The 20,154-nt window shown below is 38.8% G+C and overlaps 1 protein-coding gene across 1 annotated transcript; it reads left to right on the forward strand.

Annotated features, from left to right (window-relative positions):
• Nucleotides 1-281: 281 nt before the first annotated feature.
• On the forward strand, nt 282-18,648 carry LOC143836127 (bile acid receptor-like). The gene is made up of 11 exons (XM_077334993.1): nt 282-518; nt 8,739-8,864; nt 9,872-10,234; nt 11,635-11,775; nt 12,309-12,436; nt 12,524-12,628; nt 12,732-12,831; nt 15,442-15,570; nt 15,814-15,921; nt 17,676-17,789; nt 18,391-18,648. The coding sequence occupies exons 2-11, from the start codon at nt 8,774-8,776 to the stop codon at nt 18,627-18,629; spliced, it is 1,518 nt and encodes a 505-aa protein (XP_077191108.1). The 5' UTR covers nt 282-518; nt 8,739-8,773; the 3' UTR covers nt 18,630-18,648.
• The last annotated feature ends 1,506 nt before the right edge of the window (nt 18,649-20,154 follow it).

A 20,154-nucleotide genomic window follows, 5' to 3' on the forward strand; every position in this document is an offset into this window, starting at 1 on the left:
AAGACAGATTTTGCCTACAGTTTCCAAAAATCTCATTACTACATTACACAATGTAGCATGTAATAAAATGCCTGCATTTTGTATTTTGTTTTAATAGTGTGGATAATCTGTGCCATAAATCCACACGTTTGTCAGTGTGAAACAGTCAAAATAAGGAAATGCCAAACTCTAAATCAGGACAAAAAAAGTTTAGAGCATTGGGGGGGGGGGGGGGGCGGGAGAGAGAGAGAGAGAGAGATTGCTGGGAAAATGTGACGTGAGGATACCAATAGCCTCTGTCCCTGATGATTCAGTTATTATTTGATTTATGTGGTCTTGCCGCTGCCCTTGTTCTGACCCTCGGGACGGCTGTGTGGGAAGTTTGTGTCTTAGATAGAGCAAAGCGCTGCTCTGTAATTTGCTGGGAGCCAAAGAGAATGCAAAGAAACTGATAAATGCAGAAAGGCTCACTTGACTTCATATAAAATAACTGGATGCACCCCAAAGAGAAACGACAGGAGAATAGTATTCTACTGAAGGTAAGTATTGTATTTTCTTTTAGACATGAGAGTTACCTTCACGGAATTTTGTACCTGTGATATGTCACGTTTGTCAACTGATTTACAGAAAATGCAGTTTGAATGATAAAGCATGCATCTGATCATTTTTAAAAAATCATTTAATGCCAAGTATGAATGGCTAGTAGTTTAGTTAATAGTTCTGCATAATCCTGCATGAGCATACCTTTCAACTATATTGATTAAATGGGAATAGTGCCTGTTTTCTCTGAGCCTGTATGGATTGCTCAAGCACACTGTATTTGTACTCCTCTTGATACTAGAAATGCGCACTGCATCCATTGGGCTGGCAAATACGAAATCAGTTTTACCTGAGAATTGCTGCTCAGCTCTTATGTTGTGCCTTTGAAAATTATGAACTGTTTAATATTTAAGTGCATTGATTTCTAAACATGACTTCTAATATGGAAAAGCATCTCTTCAGTTGTAAGGGAAGGCAGAATTTGAAATTAATATTGGGGGGGGGGATGCTTGGAAAGGCCCCATACAAATAGTTGGCAGTGGCAAAGTTCTGGATCCTTCAGATTCTGTGCTCCTAGCAAGATAAAATGGAATTGGAAGATTCATCCACCCTATAAGAAAAGTAGAACTTATAAAATCAAACCTTTGGACATATTGCTTTAATTTGTTAAATGGCGAGATACCTTTGGAAGGTTATTCTACTTAGTAAACTGGCCATCTAATCATAAACATTTCTAGAATACAAAAATGGGAGACAAACCCTTTTTTGTCTTCTTTACTCCTTTATTCCTTTTAAGCATAATGTACTTTACAATATGAACTTCTGAATCTACTTCTAAACTGTTTAACAATTTCTAGACTGTTGGTATCAGTAGAGCTAAAGTGTCATAGGGGGAGGGGAAATGGTGCACAGTAGCTCAGAAGTTTGGTGCAACCATTGCTGTTTGTACTACAGTTTCTGTGCCACTCATGATGGTCCATACCAGACTACAACACCCTGTGAATTACAGTCATTAGATTAATTTTTGTACATATATATATAAGATTGTACCTATTTCTACAATTTCCCACTCAGGTACTGATACTCAGTACCAGTGAGTAAGCACTACAAAAAAGTCCTGGCTGTACACAATAAATACATTGCTCTAAGTTTACCATACACAGTGATTAACATACTGGTTATATCATATTTAATGGAATCAACTGATTTATATATAGGAACTTGGTCATGTCTAAATGCGCTCTGTGCTTCAGGGTAGTTTGTTTGTTGATATATTAAGACTACAGACTGAATTTGAATTTGCATATTTATTTTCATATTCAGTACTTAAAAGCTGCATTCTCTGCTATAATGGCACTTAAAAGTGCATATGCATTTTGATCTATGCCTTGATGCTTTGGTGAGTCTGAAAGCTTTCTTTGTAAAATTAATGCCTTGAATTGTAGGTGGATCTGCTGAGAATGGTAATGTTATGCCTTAAACAGGATAAATTACTATACAACTGTCAGTTGCACTGTCAGTGACTTGTCTCTCTCCTTTGCCTTTTTATTTCAACTGTCCTTCAAGTAGCTCAGAGCAGTGTATATGTAGTTCCCCTCATTTCTGGCAATAATCCTGTGAGGTACATTAGGATGAGAGAGGGTGATTGGCCCAAGGACATCCAATATAACTTGTGTCTGAGAAGGGATTTGAATCCAAATTTCTACCATCTCACTCAAACACTCTCACCACTACATAATACTTAATGTTGGTCTAGCCTTGATTTAATTGTATGGAATTTCAGCAATCTGTATATCTGGAGATGAAGGCAAGGTTAGGACAGGATCAAAATCAAGGCTCAAATCTACTGCTCAGATTTGATGGCTTGTTTTCTTTCCCAGGCTATGAGTGCTGTATAGAAATGCAAGAAGACTTTCAGCTTGAATTCCTAAAATTCTCTCTGGTTAAGAATTTTCCCTTTTGACACAACTGTCAAAATATTTACGATAGATGCTAATGTACTGTCAGTTCAAACATACTGAAGTACTCCCTGGAGGGTCTCCTGCAAGACCTATGCTCTACATTGTGTAATAGTTAGAGCAAGCATAGCTTTTTCTGCCATTAATAACACATTAACAGCTGAGCAGCGTCTTTGCTACTCATAAATAATTATGCCAAAGTGACTCTTTTGCTCACATGTCCAGATGTATTTCTTTAAACATCCATTAGTATTAACAGTTGCACAAAATAAATATTTTATTATATATTTTTTGTACTGTGGGTATGAATCTGTTTTTAAAGGCAAAGTTGTCAAGCTCTCAGCACCCCAGAAAGTGTGGAGCATATGTTGTATGGTTTAATTTAAGCAAAAAGTGTGGGTATGTTGTATGAGCACCAACTAGTATCCAAGTTTCTATAAGGAGTAGAATATGGCTGTACATAGGAACCTCTTGTAGAAATACAGCTTCATTTGTGGATTATAATTATTTTAAACTTCTATTCTAGTATCCTATTAGGGGGAGGGAGTCTTAAACTTGTCATTTAATTAAAAGTAAATCTAAAAGAACTTAAATTTTGTACTTAACCCAGACACAACAGAATAAAAGTAGCTAAACGCTCTTTATGGAATCACCTAGCATCAATTACCTAGCATTTAGATTTCCATAGGACTGATTTTAAATGCAGCATTTTAGAAAATTAATGTAATTCTTATAATTACAGAGTGAATGTCAGGTTATAGTTTATTAATTCCAGCTACTCAGAACATCCTGTGGGTTCTATTTAGGGCTAGCAATTTTCAGTGCCTATTTATATTATTAAAATTTTCTAAATAGTTTACAATATACAGAACACAACATACTACTTCCCCCCAAGACATGCATATTTGATTGGAAATTTCTTTTTAGGGAATATTTTATCAGAATGTTATAAATAATTATTGTGGAATTATCACTGAAAAGAAATTATGCTTAAAAAAATCATGTCCTTCCTCCAAAGAATTCCAACAGCATACATGGTGCTTTACCATTTTATCCTCATATAGGTTGGCAGATACATGACTGGCCCAGAGTTACCCAGTGAGCTCCATGGCTGAATGGGGATTTGAACATAAATGCCTGTTATGACATTTTAACCACTACATCACACTGACTCCCTCCAATACACTGACTCCCTCCAATGTTTTGTGTTGTTCTTTGGGAATGGAAATTGAGATTGCCAACTGCTGAATTTGTTTTCTTTTTTAAAAAATCTAAATTTTATGCTTTCTGTGACAATAGTTTTCTTCTGAATTTCTGCTACAATAGGTGGCAAGAGAAGCAGTTCTTTGACTTCATGCCTTTCAAAGTTCTGCAGGTCTTCAGAAACAAGGCTCAGTATTTTTAAAAGAACAGAGTGTGTTTGCTTGATGAGGCGATTTGTGTAATACATTTCACCATCCTGGAGAAGGAACAAAAATATGTACCAGTGAATTTATTAACCACAGGTTAAAGTATTGATTTTTCAGTGGAACTTTTAAGCTTTTTAGAGGAGGTGCTATTCCAATGATTCCCCAAACAATAAATGATGTGTATGTTAGGCTTATCATACTAAACAATTTGTCTCCATTACACACTCTTCAAAGTACTTGATAACGTATCATATGGCATTTTTTACATAGTACACAGGACTTAGTACATAGTACACATTCACCATCTTCTGCTACAAGAAGAGGTGTTCACAGTTGGAGAATCCCTTATAGGAGGGGGACATTCAAGTGTAATGGTTAGTTAAAGGATGGTCTGTATTTACTTTAAAGTATAGGTTACCAAAGCGGGGGTATACTCCCCCTGGAGGAGGTGGAAAGATGCAGGGGGACAGTGAGGAATTTGGGGGCAGTAGTATGATTCTTCCTGCTGCAATTGGGTTTTCCTTGTGAGAGACATTCCAAAGTGGTTTGCCATTGCCTGCCTCTGGATAGTAGTGACTTCCTTGCTGGTCCCCTATCCCAGGGCTGACCAGGGCCAACTCTGCTTAGCTTTTTGAAGGAAATGACAGCATCAGAAGGTGGACTGGGTGAGATTCTATTCCTGTTGAGCTCTTTCCCCACTCAGACTCTGCCCTTCCCAGGCTGCACACCAGATCTCCAGGACTTCCTTAACCCAGGGTTGACAACCCAACCCTAAAAAGTTTTTATCTTTGGGAGGTTGGAAAAGCCTTCTCCTGCTTGCTCCTAGCCATGGAATTTTCCATTGCTTACCCCCCTCTTCCCTATCTGTCTTTCTCCCCACTGAGGACCTAAAGTGGATTTTACAAATGACTTTTACGAAGAACTTAAATATATATTTTTCTAGACTAAAATATGGCCACGCTAAACAACCAAAAGAGAAATGTAGGCAAGATAGTGTTTTGAATTTGCAGTAGACCTAACATCAGGGAAGAGGTGTGTCTTCATATGTGTCTGTGTGTGTGTGTGTTTTGGGGGGGGGGGTAACATTAAGGATGTAGCCTGGGAGTCAAAGGGGTGGCAGCCCCAAAACGTTTGAGAATCACTCCTTTAAAGCAACATTTTAAAGTATTCTGAAATTCAGAAACATGATTGCCTCTTTTGTTAAAAATGCATATTTGCTGATTTAAAATGTAGACTTTGTACATGTTCAGCTGATTTCATTGATAAAGGATCCATGACACATCAAGGAGTTTCTATTTTGAGCAAATATTTACAAACAGATAACAGCAAGGGGCAACATTCCAGCTATGCCATAGCTTTTGCTGCTAGGCTGGATGAAGGGATGGCATTTTGTGTTCAAAAAGACTGTGGTCTTTTTAGGAATTTGTAAACTAGGACTGCACACACTGTAAGCTGTTTTTCAACTTCCCTGATTCACTTTAGAAAATTGAAATATTTACATTTAAATTCTGCAGAAGCTACATTAAAAGGAAATGATTAGCTGTTTATTTCAAATCAATATGAGAAATACAATCCCCTGTTTTTTTTAAATATTATTTTAATGTTGCCAGATCACATTGACAAAAGTGTTGTGACTCTTACATTTGTTGTTGTTGTTATGTGCGAAGTCGTGTCCGACCCATCGCGACCCCATGGACAATGATCCTCCAGGCCTTCCTGTCCTCTACCATTCCCCGGAGTCCATTTAAGTTTGCACCTACTGCTTCAGTGACTCCATCCAGCCACCTCATTCTCTGTCGTCCCCTTCTTCTTTTGCCCTCGATCGCTCCCAGCATTAGGCTCTTCTCCAGGGAGTCCTTCCTTCTCATGAGGTGGCCAAAGTATTTGAGTTTCATCTTCAGGATCTGGCCTTCTAAAGAGCAGTCAGGGTTGATCTCCTCTAGGACTGACCGGTTTGTTCGCCTTGCAGTCCAAGGGACTTGCAAGAGTCTTCTCCAGCACCAGAGTTCAAAAGCCTCAATTCTTTGATGCTCGGCCTTCCTTATGGTCCAACTTTCACAGCCAGACTCTTACATATTGTGGCATAAATGCTCATGGACTATTTCTTCAGAGAAATAGATTAATGACAACAAACACTAAACTGGCAGAATTCTCAAAGCATTACTCTTAACGAGTCTTCCCCTTTGACAGCATACAGCTTTTCCTGATGCTATCATTTTTTTCTTCAGGGCCTGTCTCTAATGGGCCTTGGTGTCCTAGTTCTCTTTCACCTGGCCTGCATCTTATGCCAACCATCATTCCTTTAGGTTACTCTGTTTTAGTCCATTCCCTACTCTACAGTCTTCATTCAGTCTCCTTGTCTCTGGATTTTCTATCATTTAGCTTTCCTACATATTAGTGTTTCTATACCGTGCTCAGCATGCCCCTCTGTGAAGCTATAAAGGTAAAGGTAAAGGTATCCCCTGTGCAAACATCGAGTCATGTCTGACCCTTGGGGTGACGCCCTCTAGCGTTTTCATAGCAGAATCAATACAGGGTGGTTTGCCAGTGCCTTCCCCAGTCATTACCGTTTACCCCCCCAGCAAGCTGGGTACTCAATCTTCCTGTGAAGCTATATTCCCAGACAAATTGGCAATTCTTACTTTCCTCACAGAAGCTGGCTGTGAACAGTATAGTTCCCTGTGCAACTGAACATCCTGTGCCACCAAACTAGCACTGCCAATCAGTAACAGAAGCTTCATCCCCCAAAACTCAATGTAGTACAGAATAAAGTCTGCAAAGGTTGTAAATTAGATAAGCAGATAATGTATGCCAGCCTTAGTCAACTACAACAACATTAAGTTTTTTTCTAAGTAAGAATACCCATGGAGAAATATATGTGCACCCCTTTATTTGAATTCAAAGTGTTATAAATATAACCTGGGAAGTGAAATCTATGAAGGGTGGGTAAATTATCTATTCAGAGCTATGTTGACTGTTTGCCTGGAAAATTAACACCATATTTTGCAATATGGGAAAGCATTTTCCACATTTGTTTCATTCTCACTGAGAAAAAAATGTTACTCTGAAATTCACTGTCTTGACATCTTATACAACCATGGTTCTATCCACTTCCTTGGGGTTTTATTAATTTTTCTCATTACCTTTTTGAGTAAGAGGATAATGTACAAATACACACATAGAATAGGACATCCCCATCTCTTTTATTCTCAGGTACTAACCTTACTTAATTGTATAATAGAATCCTAAACAGTTGAACACTTCTAAATTCACTGAAGCCCATAGGTTTAGAAGGTTGTAGCTCTGTTTAGGATTATGCTGTAAATGTTTCTGTTTAACCTGAATAATACAACAAAACTCACAGTAACACTGAAAACTTTTACTTGTGATCTTTTCAGAATAAAGTAGGGACTGTGGTTGCATTATGTGCTCCTGTAACCCTGTGTTTAATCACCAAATCAGCAGAGAGGCCTTTGGTGGAAGCAATTGGGAAGCAACCAGAGTTATAAGAGCACAGTTGGAACCTGATGGTTGAGAGGATAGTGTTGACAGGGCACGGTTTACCATTGTCCATAGCCATACGGATTGATCAAAGAAGATCAGCTAAATTCACCTCCATGAACAGGGATAGTATTCTTCTGAGAGCCAGTAGCTAAAATGCTGCAGCAGGGGGAAATGATTGCTTACATGCCCTGTTAATGCAGTTCCTGGTTCCTGGTCACTGTGGGAAATAGCTCTTTTCCTGTCTTGCAATGAATTTATGTAGGCCCAAGTGGTGTTTGCCACCACAACCCTGTTGACCACTCTAGTCACATTCATTTTACATACTGTAGAGCCGACCCAAGAAATGGGCTAATGCAGGTCACACTGATATGTACATATTGAGTTGTACTTGCCTCAGTGAGAAATTTTTAATTTGGCTGCCTATCCTTTGCAGTAGAGGCCTTAAACTGTCTCAAATGTCTGCATAATTCTACATATGGCAGTCCCTTTGAGAATACAGAATTTCTGTAGTTTCTCCTGGGAACAGCAGTCCTACCCTAAGTGAAGTTACACCCTTCTGAGTCCATTAACTTTAGTGGATTTAAAGGTAAAAGTAAAAGTAAAGGTATCCCCTGTGCAAGCACCGGGTCATGTCTGACCCTTGGGGTGACGCCCTCTAGCGTTTTCATGGAAGACTCAATACGGAGTGGTTTGCCAGTGCCTTCCCCAGTCATTACCATTTGCCCCCCAGCAGCAAGCTGGGTACTCATTTTACCGACCTCGGAAGGATGGAAGGCTGAGTCAACCTTAAGCCGGCTGCTGGGATCGAACTCCCAGCCTTAAGGACAGAGCTTTCAGACAGCATTTTGGCTGCTTATCACTCTGCGCCGCAAGAGGCTCTTAGTGGATTTAGAAGGGCACAATTCTGCTTATGATAGCAACATGGAATGGAAGGAAGGAAGGAAGGAAGGAAGGAAGGAAGGAAGGAAGGAAGGAAGGAAGGAAGGAAGGAAGGAAGGAAGGAAGGAAGGAAGGAAGGAAGGAAGGAAGGAAGGAAGGAAGGAAGGAAGTCAATCCCAATATCCAGAACAATCCAATCAACAGTGGGAAAGAATTATATTAAGGGCTCAGACTGCTGGCATGAGAACTGGAGAATGTTTGAGTAAAAATGGGTGGATTATTAACTGGCATCAGATTCTTGATAATTTCATTAAAATCAAGACTATGTTGTAATCCAAGTAACTTTCCTCAGGAACATTGCTACAGAAATCTCCAGACTTCTTTGTCTCCTTCCAGTTATCTTATGGAAATCCTCTTCTTTTATGACTCTTGGATCTTAAATATAATTAGCAGCTTTCCCTTTCCTTAGGTTTGCTTTTAAAAGCATAGAGCACCCCAGACTGAATGAAGCAGTGGGAGCTGGAGCAGAACATGGCCAACACCTTTGTGACAGTCCCTGATGGGTACTGTCTTAGCGAGCCAATTCAGTATTATGGTGAGTCAAACAGAAGCAGTTCATGAAGAAATGTTTATCTATATGTAAACAGGAATTTTATTATTCTTACAGATAACAAAATATATAAGTGTACCTAAGAGACTGTCTTTTTGCCTCTACCTCCAAAAGAGCATTACACTCTGTCACTGCCAACTGGCTGGTGATCCCTGGCCCCAAACAAGCATGCTGGTCCTCAACAAGGGCCAGAGCTTTTTCTGTCCTGGCCCCCACTTGGTGGAATGAGCTCCCTGAAGAGATCAGGGCCCTGCCTGAACTACCACAATTTTGCAGGGCCTGCAAAAGGGAGTTCCTCCACCAGGCATTTGCCTCAGACCGACCAAACCCAAATAACATCCACCACAGTTTCCCTCAGACATCCCCTCCATGTCCTGAACCAGTTTGACCTCTCTGGGGGCCTTAGCTAAGTTACCATTCCTGTTATATTGTTGTTGTTTAAGACCACTGAAATTGTGTTGTTCAGAACCACTGTTAGGTTATTGTTGATGTACTTACTATGTTTTATGTTAGATCATTCCATGTATCCCCCAATGATGTTATATGTAAACTGCCCTGAGCCGTATTGAAGGGCGGTATAAAAATCTAATACACAAACAAACAAACAATCCTGAGAAATGTAGTCTGAAACACAGAAGGGAAGTGACTGCCCTTTCTCAATGAGGCTCTTGTGCCATTTATTTATTTATTTATTCATTCATTCATTCATTTATAAAGTGAAACAAAATCATTTCTGAAAAAAATCCATATTTCTTATGCTTGTTTTTATTCTGTCCATTTTCTTACTGTCATTGCCAGAGTTATGCATTTACTGCATCTTGCAGGCCCCATTTTGAAAATTGCTTTTGAAAATTGCCACTAAACTGAGCTTGTAACAAGTCCATATAGTCCCTTCTGAGAATAATTATCTGGATGTATCACAGATAAATAACCTAAATTTAAGATAAGTAAATGAATGTACTATTTATATGTGATCTCCCAAATTAATCTAGATGTTTTACCAGAACACATCAGTTATCCATTGCAAGACCTTGACTTCCAGACTCCTCCTTATTGCCAATATTCAACTGTTCAGTTTCCTCCAGTGCTACAAACACCATCTCCCCAGTCTCAGTACAATGCATACAACATGGACTCTCAGTACAATGATGGGCAATACATCATTAGCAACTGTGAACTCACCAAGCCCACCTGCATGGGTGGCCATAATGATGAGAGTGTATATCCTGGACAGAAAAGACCCAGGCTTAGTCACTCCTCCTTGAGAATGAAGGGACAGGAAGAGCTCTGCGTGGTATGTGGAGACAAGGCTTCAGGATATCATTACAATGCACTCACCTGTGAAGGCTGCAAAGGTAAATGGAATAGAGCTTTATGACAGCAAAGTAAATGCTCTACATTTCTGAAGGGGGGGTGGGGAAATCCAGTTTGACAAACATTGGTGGTGTAAATCAGGAAGACCAACCAGTTGTTTAGGGACATAGAAGCTAGTGGCTATGACAGTGCCTCTGTGAGTCAGCACACTTTGTCTGTTGATTTTGCTCATACTAGAGCTCTGATGTGTGCCTGCCCTCTAAAGCAGCTGCCCCAACCCCCGGGATGGAGACCAGTACTGGTCTGTAGATCAGTCGGTACTGGGCCAAGGCAACCTCCTCGTTCTCCTCCCCAGCTGCTGCCTCGAGGGCTGCCCTGCCACTCTGCCGTCGGCTCACCTTTGGTGCTCTCCGGTGGCCGCCATGGCTGGGGCTCCCCCTTGGCGTGGCACTGTGCAGCTGCTGCTGGCAGTGCCCCCCAGTGGGCGGCATGAAGTCAGGGGTGCTGGCGGGAAAGCAAGTGGAGCAGGGGCTCAGGCGGCAACGTCCCTCGGCAAAAGACTACCCCCCTTCCCGGACCTCAGTAAAATTGTCAAGCATTGACTGGTCCCCGGTGATAAAAAGGTTGGGGACCACTGCAAAGGATAGGAAGACCAAGAGAGAAATGTGTAATTTAATACACAGGAAGAAAAAAGAGTAATAATGTAATAAGAACCTCTCATTAATTGTCCCATCACTTGTGACAATGAGATACTTATTGTTTCTGTGACAGTTTGCAGTAAATGCTTTCACTATCAGTAAAATACAGTACACTTTAATCATTGGATGGTCTCCCAGGAAAAAAAACTGAATTTGGCTGTAAAAGTGCTGGCTTTAAGTTAAAAAGAATACATTGTGAAGCATGGACTGGAACTGAGGGCTGTGATTATTCTGGATTATAAATATGGATCAATTTATTAGATGACATTTTCTATATATATTTCTTGGTTTAAATATGCTAATGTGTAACCCTATCAGAATGTTAGTAATATAGAAGCATCTTATTTCACGAAGAATGCTCATTCACCCACAAAAATGTTGGTTTGAAGCAGTAGAGCAAAGTTTGAGTCCAGTAGCACCTTTAAGACCAACAAAGTTTTATTCAAGGTATAACCTTTTGCGTGCATGTACAAAAAGGATCTGATGAGGTGTGCATGTGCATGAAAGCTTATGCCTTGATTAAAACCTTGTTAGCTTAAAGATGTCACTGGACTCAAACTTTGATCATTCTTCTGCACTAATTTCTGGTTCATACACCTTTGTGGTCCTATCATATTTTTTGATAAATACTGTACGTATATTATGTCTATGTACATAGTCTGTCAGCTAAAACAAGGCACTTTGCAGATAAATACTGGGAAGTTTTTCCTTATTCTTACCATTCCAAATGCTTGTTCTGCCAGGATTTTTTCGACGCAGTATCACCAAAAATGCAATCTACAGATGCAAGAGTGGTGGTCACTGTGAAATGGATATGTATATGAGGAGGAAATGTCAGGAGTGTCGCCTCAAGAAGTGTAAAGCTGTGGGAATGCTTGCTGAATGTGAGTGCCTAACAATGCAGCAGCCTGGTATCTGAATTGCTTCCCAGACATGCTCAAAAGTAGCTAAGTGGGATTCCCTGCAAAAGGAGTTATAACTGGAGTTTCTTTGTCTCCAGAAAATAGGTGGTATTTATCTTCACATGTATTTTCTTGCTGTATTTTGAAATATGTTTCAAAATTTTTATTTTTAAATAAAGATCAGCTGTATTCAGGGGTTCTTCCTCACAGGAAAGTGTGCAGCGGTTCTATTCATAATACAGGAGCAAGTCTCATTAAAGTCTGTGGAATTTATAATTAAACTAACATGCATGCAACTGGGCACACCACATACCACACTGTGCCAGAATCTATGAACCTAGAAACTAGTCCTGTGATCTATACCTGTGAATTTATACAGGCCCAACTTGGATCCAATTGCAGGCCCAAGATGACTTTTTAGGATCAAAAAGAATGCCAGGAGATCCAACTCAAGATTTCTAACATAATGTGGCATTTGGTAGTAAGTGTTTTCTTCTTGTATAAATTTATTGCAGGTCTGTTGACAGAAGTCCAGTGTAAATCAAAGCGACTCAGAAAGAAAAGCAGCTTCCTTTGTAATGTCAAAGTGGAAGATGACAGTGTAGAAAACAAACATGTATCCTCTACAACCAAACCTTTAAAAGTAGAGTCACTATTTAATTTTTGTAATTATTCTTTCATTTCAAATTTTAATTCTGCCTCAAAGTTATACGGATTTTGTCTTTTAAAGGTCCAGGAAAAGATGGAATTTACTTCTGGGGAACATCAGCTCATTGATCATATTGTTGCTGCTCATCAAAAATGCACAATTCCCCTGGAAGAAGCAAAGAAGTTTGTATGTGTTCAGAAAATTCAGAACATTGTGTCAATATGTTATTGTCAAATCTGGTATTCTTACTAATTGTATATCTCACTAATCTCAAATGCTTTTAATCTAGTTACAGGAAACAACCAATCCTGAAGAGAACTTCCTACGACTTTCAGAATCAGCTGTGGTTCATGTGCAGGTATTAGTGGATTTTACAAAACGACTCCCAGGTAATTTTTCCCATAGAGAACAATTCCAGAGATGTTGCTATGTCAGTCAGTTTGTTGCTGGGGCGGGGGGAGAGGAGAAATCAAAATACTGAAGGGGTTTTTGAATTAGTGTATTGAAATGTACACTTTAACACTGGGTTACTTGCTCCACAAGGTAGGGCATGTGCAAATTCATTTGTAAGGTTTCTATAACTAGCTAGGTGTAAACCCCAATTAAAAAAAAATTGAGGGCAGTGTTTACTGGTAATACATATAAGCCCTCCTGTGCTTGTAAAAAAACAATGCATAGGCAACATGGAGAATAAAAAACAAAGAGAATGGCTAGGAATATAACTCTGTCCCTCTTCAAAACCAGAATGAAATGTCTTGGTCTTAAGAGTTTCTTTGAGTTTCCGTCTGCATTAGGTATGTCAGGGAATTAGAAAAAAAACCCTGACAACTGGTTGAACACCTAAACCATGAGGGTACGTCATCCCTTTTTCTGGAGAAAATTATCCTAGGGCTATAGGTTTGTCAAATTTACTTGTGATTTCTGAACTGAACTGGAACCTTACCTGCCTATGTTATCCTCAGGACTGAAATTGTTGCTGTCCAGGGTGCTTTCTACATTCACAGCTTAATTGCGATTCTTACTGAATTGAAGCTGGTATCCCTTTAATCTACATCATGTTTACATCTGTTTCTGTACTCTACACCTATCTTCTTTCTTGGATTTTCTCTTCCAAACCACAGAATTTATCTCTGCATGCTAATAGGAAAAAATGGATTGCTGAGATTTTCTTCCTCCTATTCCCCCCCGCGTTGTTGTTTGGTTGATTTCTGGCAGGAACAGCCCCTTTCATTTCCAATGGTTCCATTTTAATCCAATATCTAGATACAGATATTTCAGGAAAGCTCCAGGGTGCTGCTACTGCTCTGGAGGTCCCTTTGGGGGGCCTAGACATCCTCTAGATGTCTGTGTATTCACTGTTCCTGCCTGAACCCTGGCAGAGGAATAGCAGAGTGGCAGTGACTGTCCTGAATCTCTTTTGTTGAGGTTGGCCACCACTGGAGGCTTGGATAGAAGGAAGGCTGGATGCATACCCACTGTTCTTTGCCAGGAACACGTGGGGGTCAGCAGTAATGGTGAAATATCTTTTCCCTTCTCATTTGTATCTGGTTGAAGACAGGTGCAAAGCAGTTAGTAGGCTACTGATTCCTTTTAGTATTCTTTTAAATTATTTGGATCTGAAGATGTTCATCTTACTGTGGAGCAGGTGGGGAAGGGACTGGGGACAGGGATTCTGTCTCCTCCAGGATGTGTAATCTTTGCAGATTAAGATGAATATGCCCTGCCTTGTGGGGCAAGTGGGAGGTATTACACAATGTTAAAAGAAAGCTTCCTCCACTAAAAGAAAAGAACCCAGATGTCATTAACAAATCTTTATTCTAGCCAATGTTTTATGGGCCAGAGCCTATTGCATTCTTTGCCACTTGATCTTCTATAAGGATTTTTTTTTTAAACACACCCTGTTATCGACCTTGGTGGCACTTGTTTGGTCATTAGGTTTATCTTTCATGATTTTCCTCCAAAGAATCCCAGACAACATAAATTGAAGGTACTGGAAATTCTCTGCTATGATCACTAATTACAGTTAAATCATTTTTGGTTGAGCTGAGTACTTTTGGATTAAATAACTGATTCTGCATTCCTTTTGCTTTTTTGTTGTCAGAACAATAACTCCATTAAACACTGAGATATCACAGCATATTTGGTTCACATCTCTTTAGAATTTTTTTGAGCTGACCTACTATTCCTATTTTCAAAAGAGAAGGGAAATATAAGATAATTAATGCAATGTCTGAAGCAAGGTCGTTCATATACTGGGTTTTATTAATAATGCTGTTGTTGAGATGCACCCCAAGAAACAGTGAAACATTCAGATTAATTTAGGGTGAATGTTTTATATGTTTTGTCCTTTACAAATAGAATAAACTGCATATTTGTTCATGGTAAATTTGTATTTAAAGCTGCCAGCTGTGGCACATCCTTGAAGAGTTTTCTGACAAAAGCTGTGGGCAAATGAAGTACAAATGTGACAGTTGCGCCTGTCATCTGCCCCCTCCCTTTCCCTTCTTAGGGGGTGTGGAATTGGGTTAGCTATATTGAATTTTGCCGCCATTCTTGTCGTAACTTTTGTATTAATTGTATTATGTTTTATTGTGCTTTTATTGTTTTAGGGGATTGGTTTTTATGTGACCCACCTCGAGCCTCCGGGAGGGAGGCGGGATATAAATTAAATAATAATAATAATAATAATAATAATAATAATAATAATAATAATACTCCTGTTTGAACCAAGTCAGACACAATATGCAGTTGTATTTATCTTAAACTTGCCTTTCAAAAACAACATCAAAAAGTAACATTTTTGAGCAAAGCTGCTTAATCCTTTCCCCTTTAAAATTTTTCCTCTTAAAATCTTCTGGCAGCATTTCTCTATGAAGGAGACAACATATGGCAAGGTGTCAAACTGTAGATACATGCCATACCTGAGTCTTATGGGAGGGCAGTATAGAAACAAACAAACAAAATGGTGACATTTATATTATCACTTATTTTATCTGTAGGTTTTGAAAACTTAGCCAATGATGACCAGATTGCATTGCTGAAGGGCTCTACAATTGAAACAATGTTTTTACGTTCTGCCCAGATATACAATGAGCAAGCTATTGAATGCCAGTCATCATTCAGTGAAAGTAAGTTATTTCTAGTAGTTTTTATGTATTTAATTAATTCACATGAATGCATGTCTGCCATTTTTTCCAATTCATTTTATTCTGCTATTGTCTAATATGGCCATTCTCAGCTATTACTTTTCTTGTTCAACAATAATTTTCTTTCTCTGTCATTGCTTTACACTATCATATCAAATATGTATCTGTCATATTTTTAAAGAGGAATTCAATAAAGTAACAGATTTTTGTTTCCATATTCTCTAGGCCATGTAAAATTTTCTCACCATGCTGTGTGTGGTCAAGATAAAAATACTGTTTACTCCATAGAAATGCCTCATACAGAAGAAAGTCCAACATCAACAACTACAACAGGTAGACCTGCCATGCAGTGGAATTTACTTTTCATAAATTATTATTCCATTTCATAAATTGAAAGTTTCATGATTGAACTAAAGTGCTAAGAATGCTTAATAGCAATATCTGTTAGCGTGGTGTCTGCTTTTAAGTCAAATTACTGCTTGATTTGGGAATTCTTGTTTCCTGTTTTTCTCTTTCTGACCATGTTATGATTGTTGCTATTATTTATTCTTCTGTCTCTGTTTCTTCTACTAAATATTTTCCCCACAATTTTCATTCCCTTGATCCTAAGGCGCTCTATTCTGCTTTCTTGTTTTCCCACTCTTAATTATTTGCATATGTTGCTATTTTCTTCTTTGATTCTGATCACCTTTATATAGACTTCTTTATGTTCTCATTGTTGTTCTTCTGCTCTACAGCCATGGCTTCTATTATTTACAATCCTGTACTTGTACCTGTACTTTTCAATGCCACTTTAAACAGAATTATACTCTTCTAAAGCACTTACTTCAATAGACTTAGAAGGGTATAAATGTGCTTAAGATTACATTGTTCAGGACAAAATTCATTCTTTTGCTATTATATTTATGATGTTGTCTTCCACACAGGAGAAAGTTGGTGATCTCCCATTACTGGTGTGGCAGCAGCAATGGGGACTCCACACGGCAGAATTCCTTGTAGTTTTTGTATCCCAGTCCTCTCAAAGTGCCCCCCTCTCCCTGGGCCACCAGAGGTTTTGGTATTTTTAAAAATTCAACCAAAGAATATAGTTATATTGTTATAACAATGTAGTGATAAATGAGGCAGTTTCTCTGAATCCCCAGGGTTTTTTAAAAGTTATTCTCTAACTACCTCCCTTGTTGTACAACAAATTGTGTCAAGTTCTTAAAGAGATGGGAATACCCGAGCATCTTATTTGTCTCTTGAGAAACCTATATGGAGGTCAAGAAGCAACAGTGAGAACCGAGCATCGAATCACTGATTGGTTCAAAATTGAGAAAGGAGTTCCGCAAAGGCTGTATACTGTCGCCTTGCCTATTTAACTTGTATGCGGAGCACATCATGAGAAAGGCGGGGTTAGAGGAGTCACAAATTGGAATCAAGACTGCAGGGAGAAATATCAACAACCTCAGATATGCAGATGATACCACTCTAATGGCAGAAAGTGAAGAGGAACTAAAGAGCCTGTTGATGTGGGTGAAGGGGGAGAGTGCAAAAGTTGGCTTGAAACTCACCATCAAGAAAACAAAGATCATGGCATCCGGCCCTCTCAGTTCCTAGCAAATAGATGGGGAAGAAATAGAGATAGTGACAGATTTTATTTTCCTGGGCTCCAAGATGACTGCAGATGGGGACTGCAGCAAAGAAATTAAAAGACGCTTGCTCCTGGGAAGGAAAGCTATGGCAAATCTAGACAGCATCCAAAAAAGCAGAGACATCATCCTGCCAACAAAAGTGCATTTAGTCAAGGCTATGGTATTCCCAGTTGCAATGTATGGCTGTGAAAGTTGGACCACGTTGTGTGCACAGGGCCATTGCGCCGCGGCGGCCAGCATGCAGCCGGGATGCCCCGCCCCCTTGCGTACTTGGGGAACAGTGAGGCTTTTTACCCTGGCACACTCGAATGGTGGCAGTCCGTGCATAATTGGTCTATGTCTCTTTCTGTTATTCTGTCCTATTATAACATTTGGCCTGTCATGGGTTCTTTTTTGAGTATTTAGAATTAAAGAAATATCATTTTTAGCTATGTCTTTCTTCTCTTTATTAAGGTATCACTGAAGAATTTATTACTGCACTATTTTACTTCTACAGAAGCATGGGAGAACTCCATGTGACTGAGACAGAGTATGCTTTGCTTGTTGCAACTACTATATTTTTTTCAGGTATTTTTTCATTAAATAATAACATTTCAAATAAAATCTTGCATATTTCTATATGTAATGAATTACATATTATTGTTAATTGTATTTCTCTAAATAGCATAATTACAATTTTGCACCTTTACTTATCACTTGGGATAAAAAAAATTGCTTCTTATTGTGTTCTAATTAATAGGAGTGCTCATGCTTCACAATAATTCTGTTCATGAGTACAAGACTTCTCAAAATGCTGTAATTAATGACATGATTTTTTTCATATTATACATTTTTAGTCAAAAATGTATTTTTATAAACAAAGTTTTTAAAAAAATCTATATATTTTTCTAACACCAATAAAATATTGTTTTACTATGTTTAGTGGTAAGCTATAAATATGAAAAAGTACTACTACAAAATAAGATCATTCCATAAAATATACCATTTACGTCCTGAAAATCTGGAGTACTAAAGATGAATTCTACAAAAACATTTACACATATGAAATCACAGGGAGCTCATATTATTCGTCACTAGTGGGTTTTGTGGTATTTTTATTATCCTGAATTCAGTTTTAAAGGTGGGGTTCTGTGCAATTTCATGGGACTTTACCTTTCTTGTTTTTCAGATCGTCCACTCCTAAAAAACAAACAACATGTGGAGAAACTCCAGGAACCGTTTTTAGGAATTCTGTACAAGTATTCAAAAATTTATCACCCCAAAGAACCACAACATTTTGCACGTCTCATTGGACGGCTCACTGAACTAAGAACCCTCAATCACAACCACTCAGAAGTGCTAGTAACTTGGAGATCAAGGGATCCTAAGCTAACCGCTTTACTTTGTGAAATTTGGGACTTGCATTAAACAATTTATTAATTGCTTAGATTGTTACCCAAGAAAAGCATTCTCTTTCCCAACTGGTATACTCATATTAAAATTTTCATTTATGTTAAATGAGTACAGATTTCTCTAAAATACTGTGCTGTAATAATTATTAAAACATATATTTGAAAAAAAATGTTTACACTTGAAAAAATCTGAGAACATATGCAATCTATGAAACTTTATTGCTGTGACTGTAAAATGTGGAAGACACATCTATAATCTTAAGAGTCTAGAATTCTGTCAGTTTTTGCCACTATTCATACTTTGTTCCTAGGATGTCTGCCAACAGGAAATGAAAAGAAGATGCAGGAAACTACTATATAAAAACATACAAAGAATAACAGTAGAGAGAGTGGGGAGGCAGCAGTGTGTGTTGGGGACTGAGCTGGTTTTAGGGATGCCAGTCCCTATGTGCGACATAGCACCCCCTGGAATTATAGCTCATCTCCAAACTAAAGAGATCAGTTCCCATGGAGAAAATTACTCCATAGGGTTATCCTCTGCTGAGGTCACTCCCCTCCTCAAATCCCACCTACTCCTGACTCCACCCCAGGTTTCCAGGTGTCTCCCAATGCAGAGATGACAACCCTAGTTTGCTCCCAACTGATACGAGAGGTATTGTATTTCACCTTTAAAATACAGTATATAAAAGAATCTAAGTCTGCATGTAGAATTATGCTCTACTAGTTCCCAAGAGAAAGACACAGGCTTAAATGGACATCACATTTTATTTAAACATCCTAAAAAAGAAGAGTTGGTTCTTATATGCCACTTTTCTCTACCAGGAGGATTCTCAAAGCGGCTTACAATTGCCTTCCCTTTCCTCTCCCCACAAAAGACACCCTGTGAGGTAGGTGAAGCTGAGAGAGCCCTGATATTACTGCTCCGTTAGAACAGCTTTATCAGTGCTGTGGCGAGCCCAAGGTCACCCAGCTGGCTGCATTTGAGGCAGCCCGGCTAGCCAGGTTAGAAGTCCGCCCTCCTAACCACTACACCAAGTATACCAAGATATTGCATACATATCATTTTAGTGCCTTGAGTGGTTGATTACACACTTCTATTTTACATACATGGCATATAAAAATTTGTTTCTCAAAGCCATTAAATTCTCATCATACCCACAGTGTCTAATGAAGGGCAGGTAGATTTTGAAAGCAATAGCCAGAACTTTATTTGGAATATAAAGGGAATTTCAGGCAGCAAAAGACTTACCCGTCCACTTAACTGATAATAATTTTAATACCTTTCAATGAACCACATCTTATTGGATATGCATACATTACACTAGATATGTGTAACTGCCCATGATGGAAATTTTACAGAAGATACATATTTTTATCAAGCTAATTTTGAAAACATTCTCACTGTGATCAGCATGTTTTCTCAGCCTTCCAACAAAGACATTCTAGTTTCTTCCCCCCCTCCATCTGTCCCTGCTTTCCAACTGTCTTCCTGTACCACATCTTTCTCGCTGAGTCTTGTGATGCCTGTTACTAGAAACAGC

The sequence above is a fragment of the Paroedura picta genome, chromosome 4 (assembly GCF_049243985.1).
Source record: "Paroedura picta isolate Pp20150507F chromosome 4, Ppicta_v3.0, whole genome shotgun sequence".
NCBI classification, from domain to species: domain Eukaryota; kingdom Metazoa; phylum Chordata; class Lepidosauria; order Squamata; family Gekkonidae; genus Paroedura; species Paroedura picta.

Coding starts and splice junctions, on each gene's coding strand:
- LOC143836127 (XM_077334993.1), top strand. CDS start 8,774: ATGAAGCAGTGGGAGCTGGAGCAGAACATGGCCAACACCTTTGTGACA. Junction 12,629..12,731: donor TGGAAGAAGCAAAGAAGTTT/GTATGTGTTCAG, acceptor CTTTTAATCTAG/TTACAGGAAACAACCAATCC. Junction 15,922..17,675: donor AACATCAACAACTACAACAG/GTAGACCTGCCA, acceptor CTCTTTATTAAG/GTATCACTGAAGAATTTATT.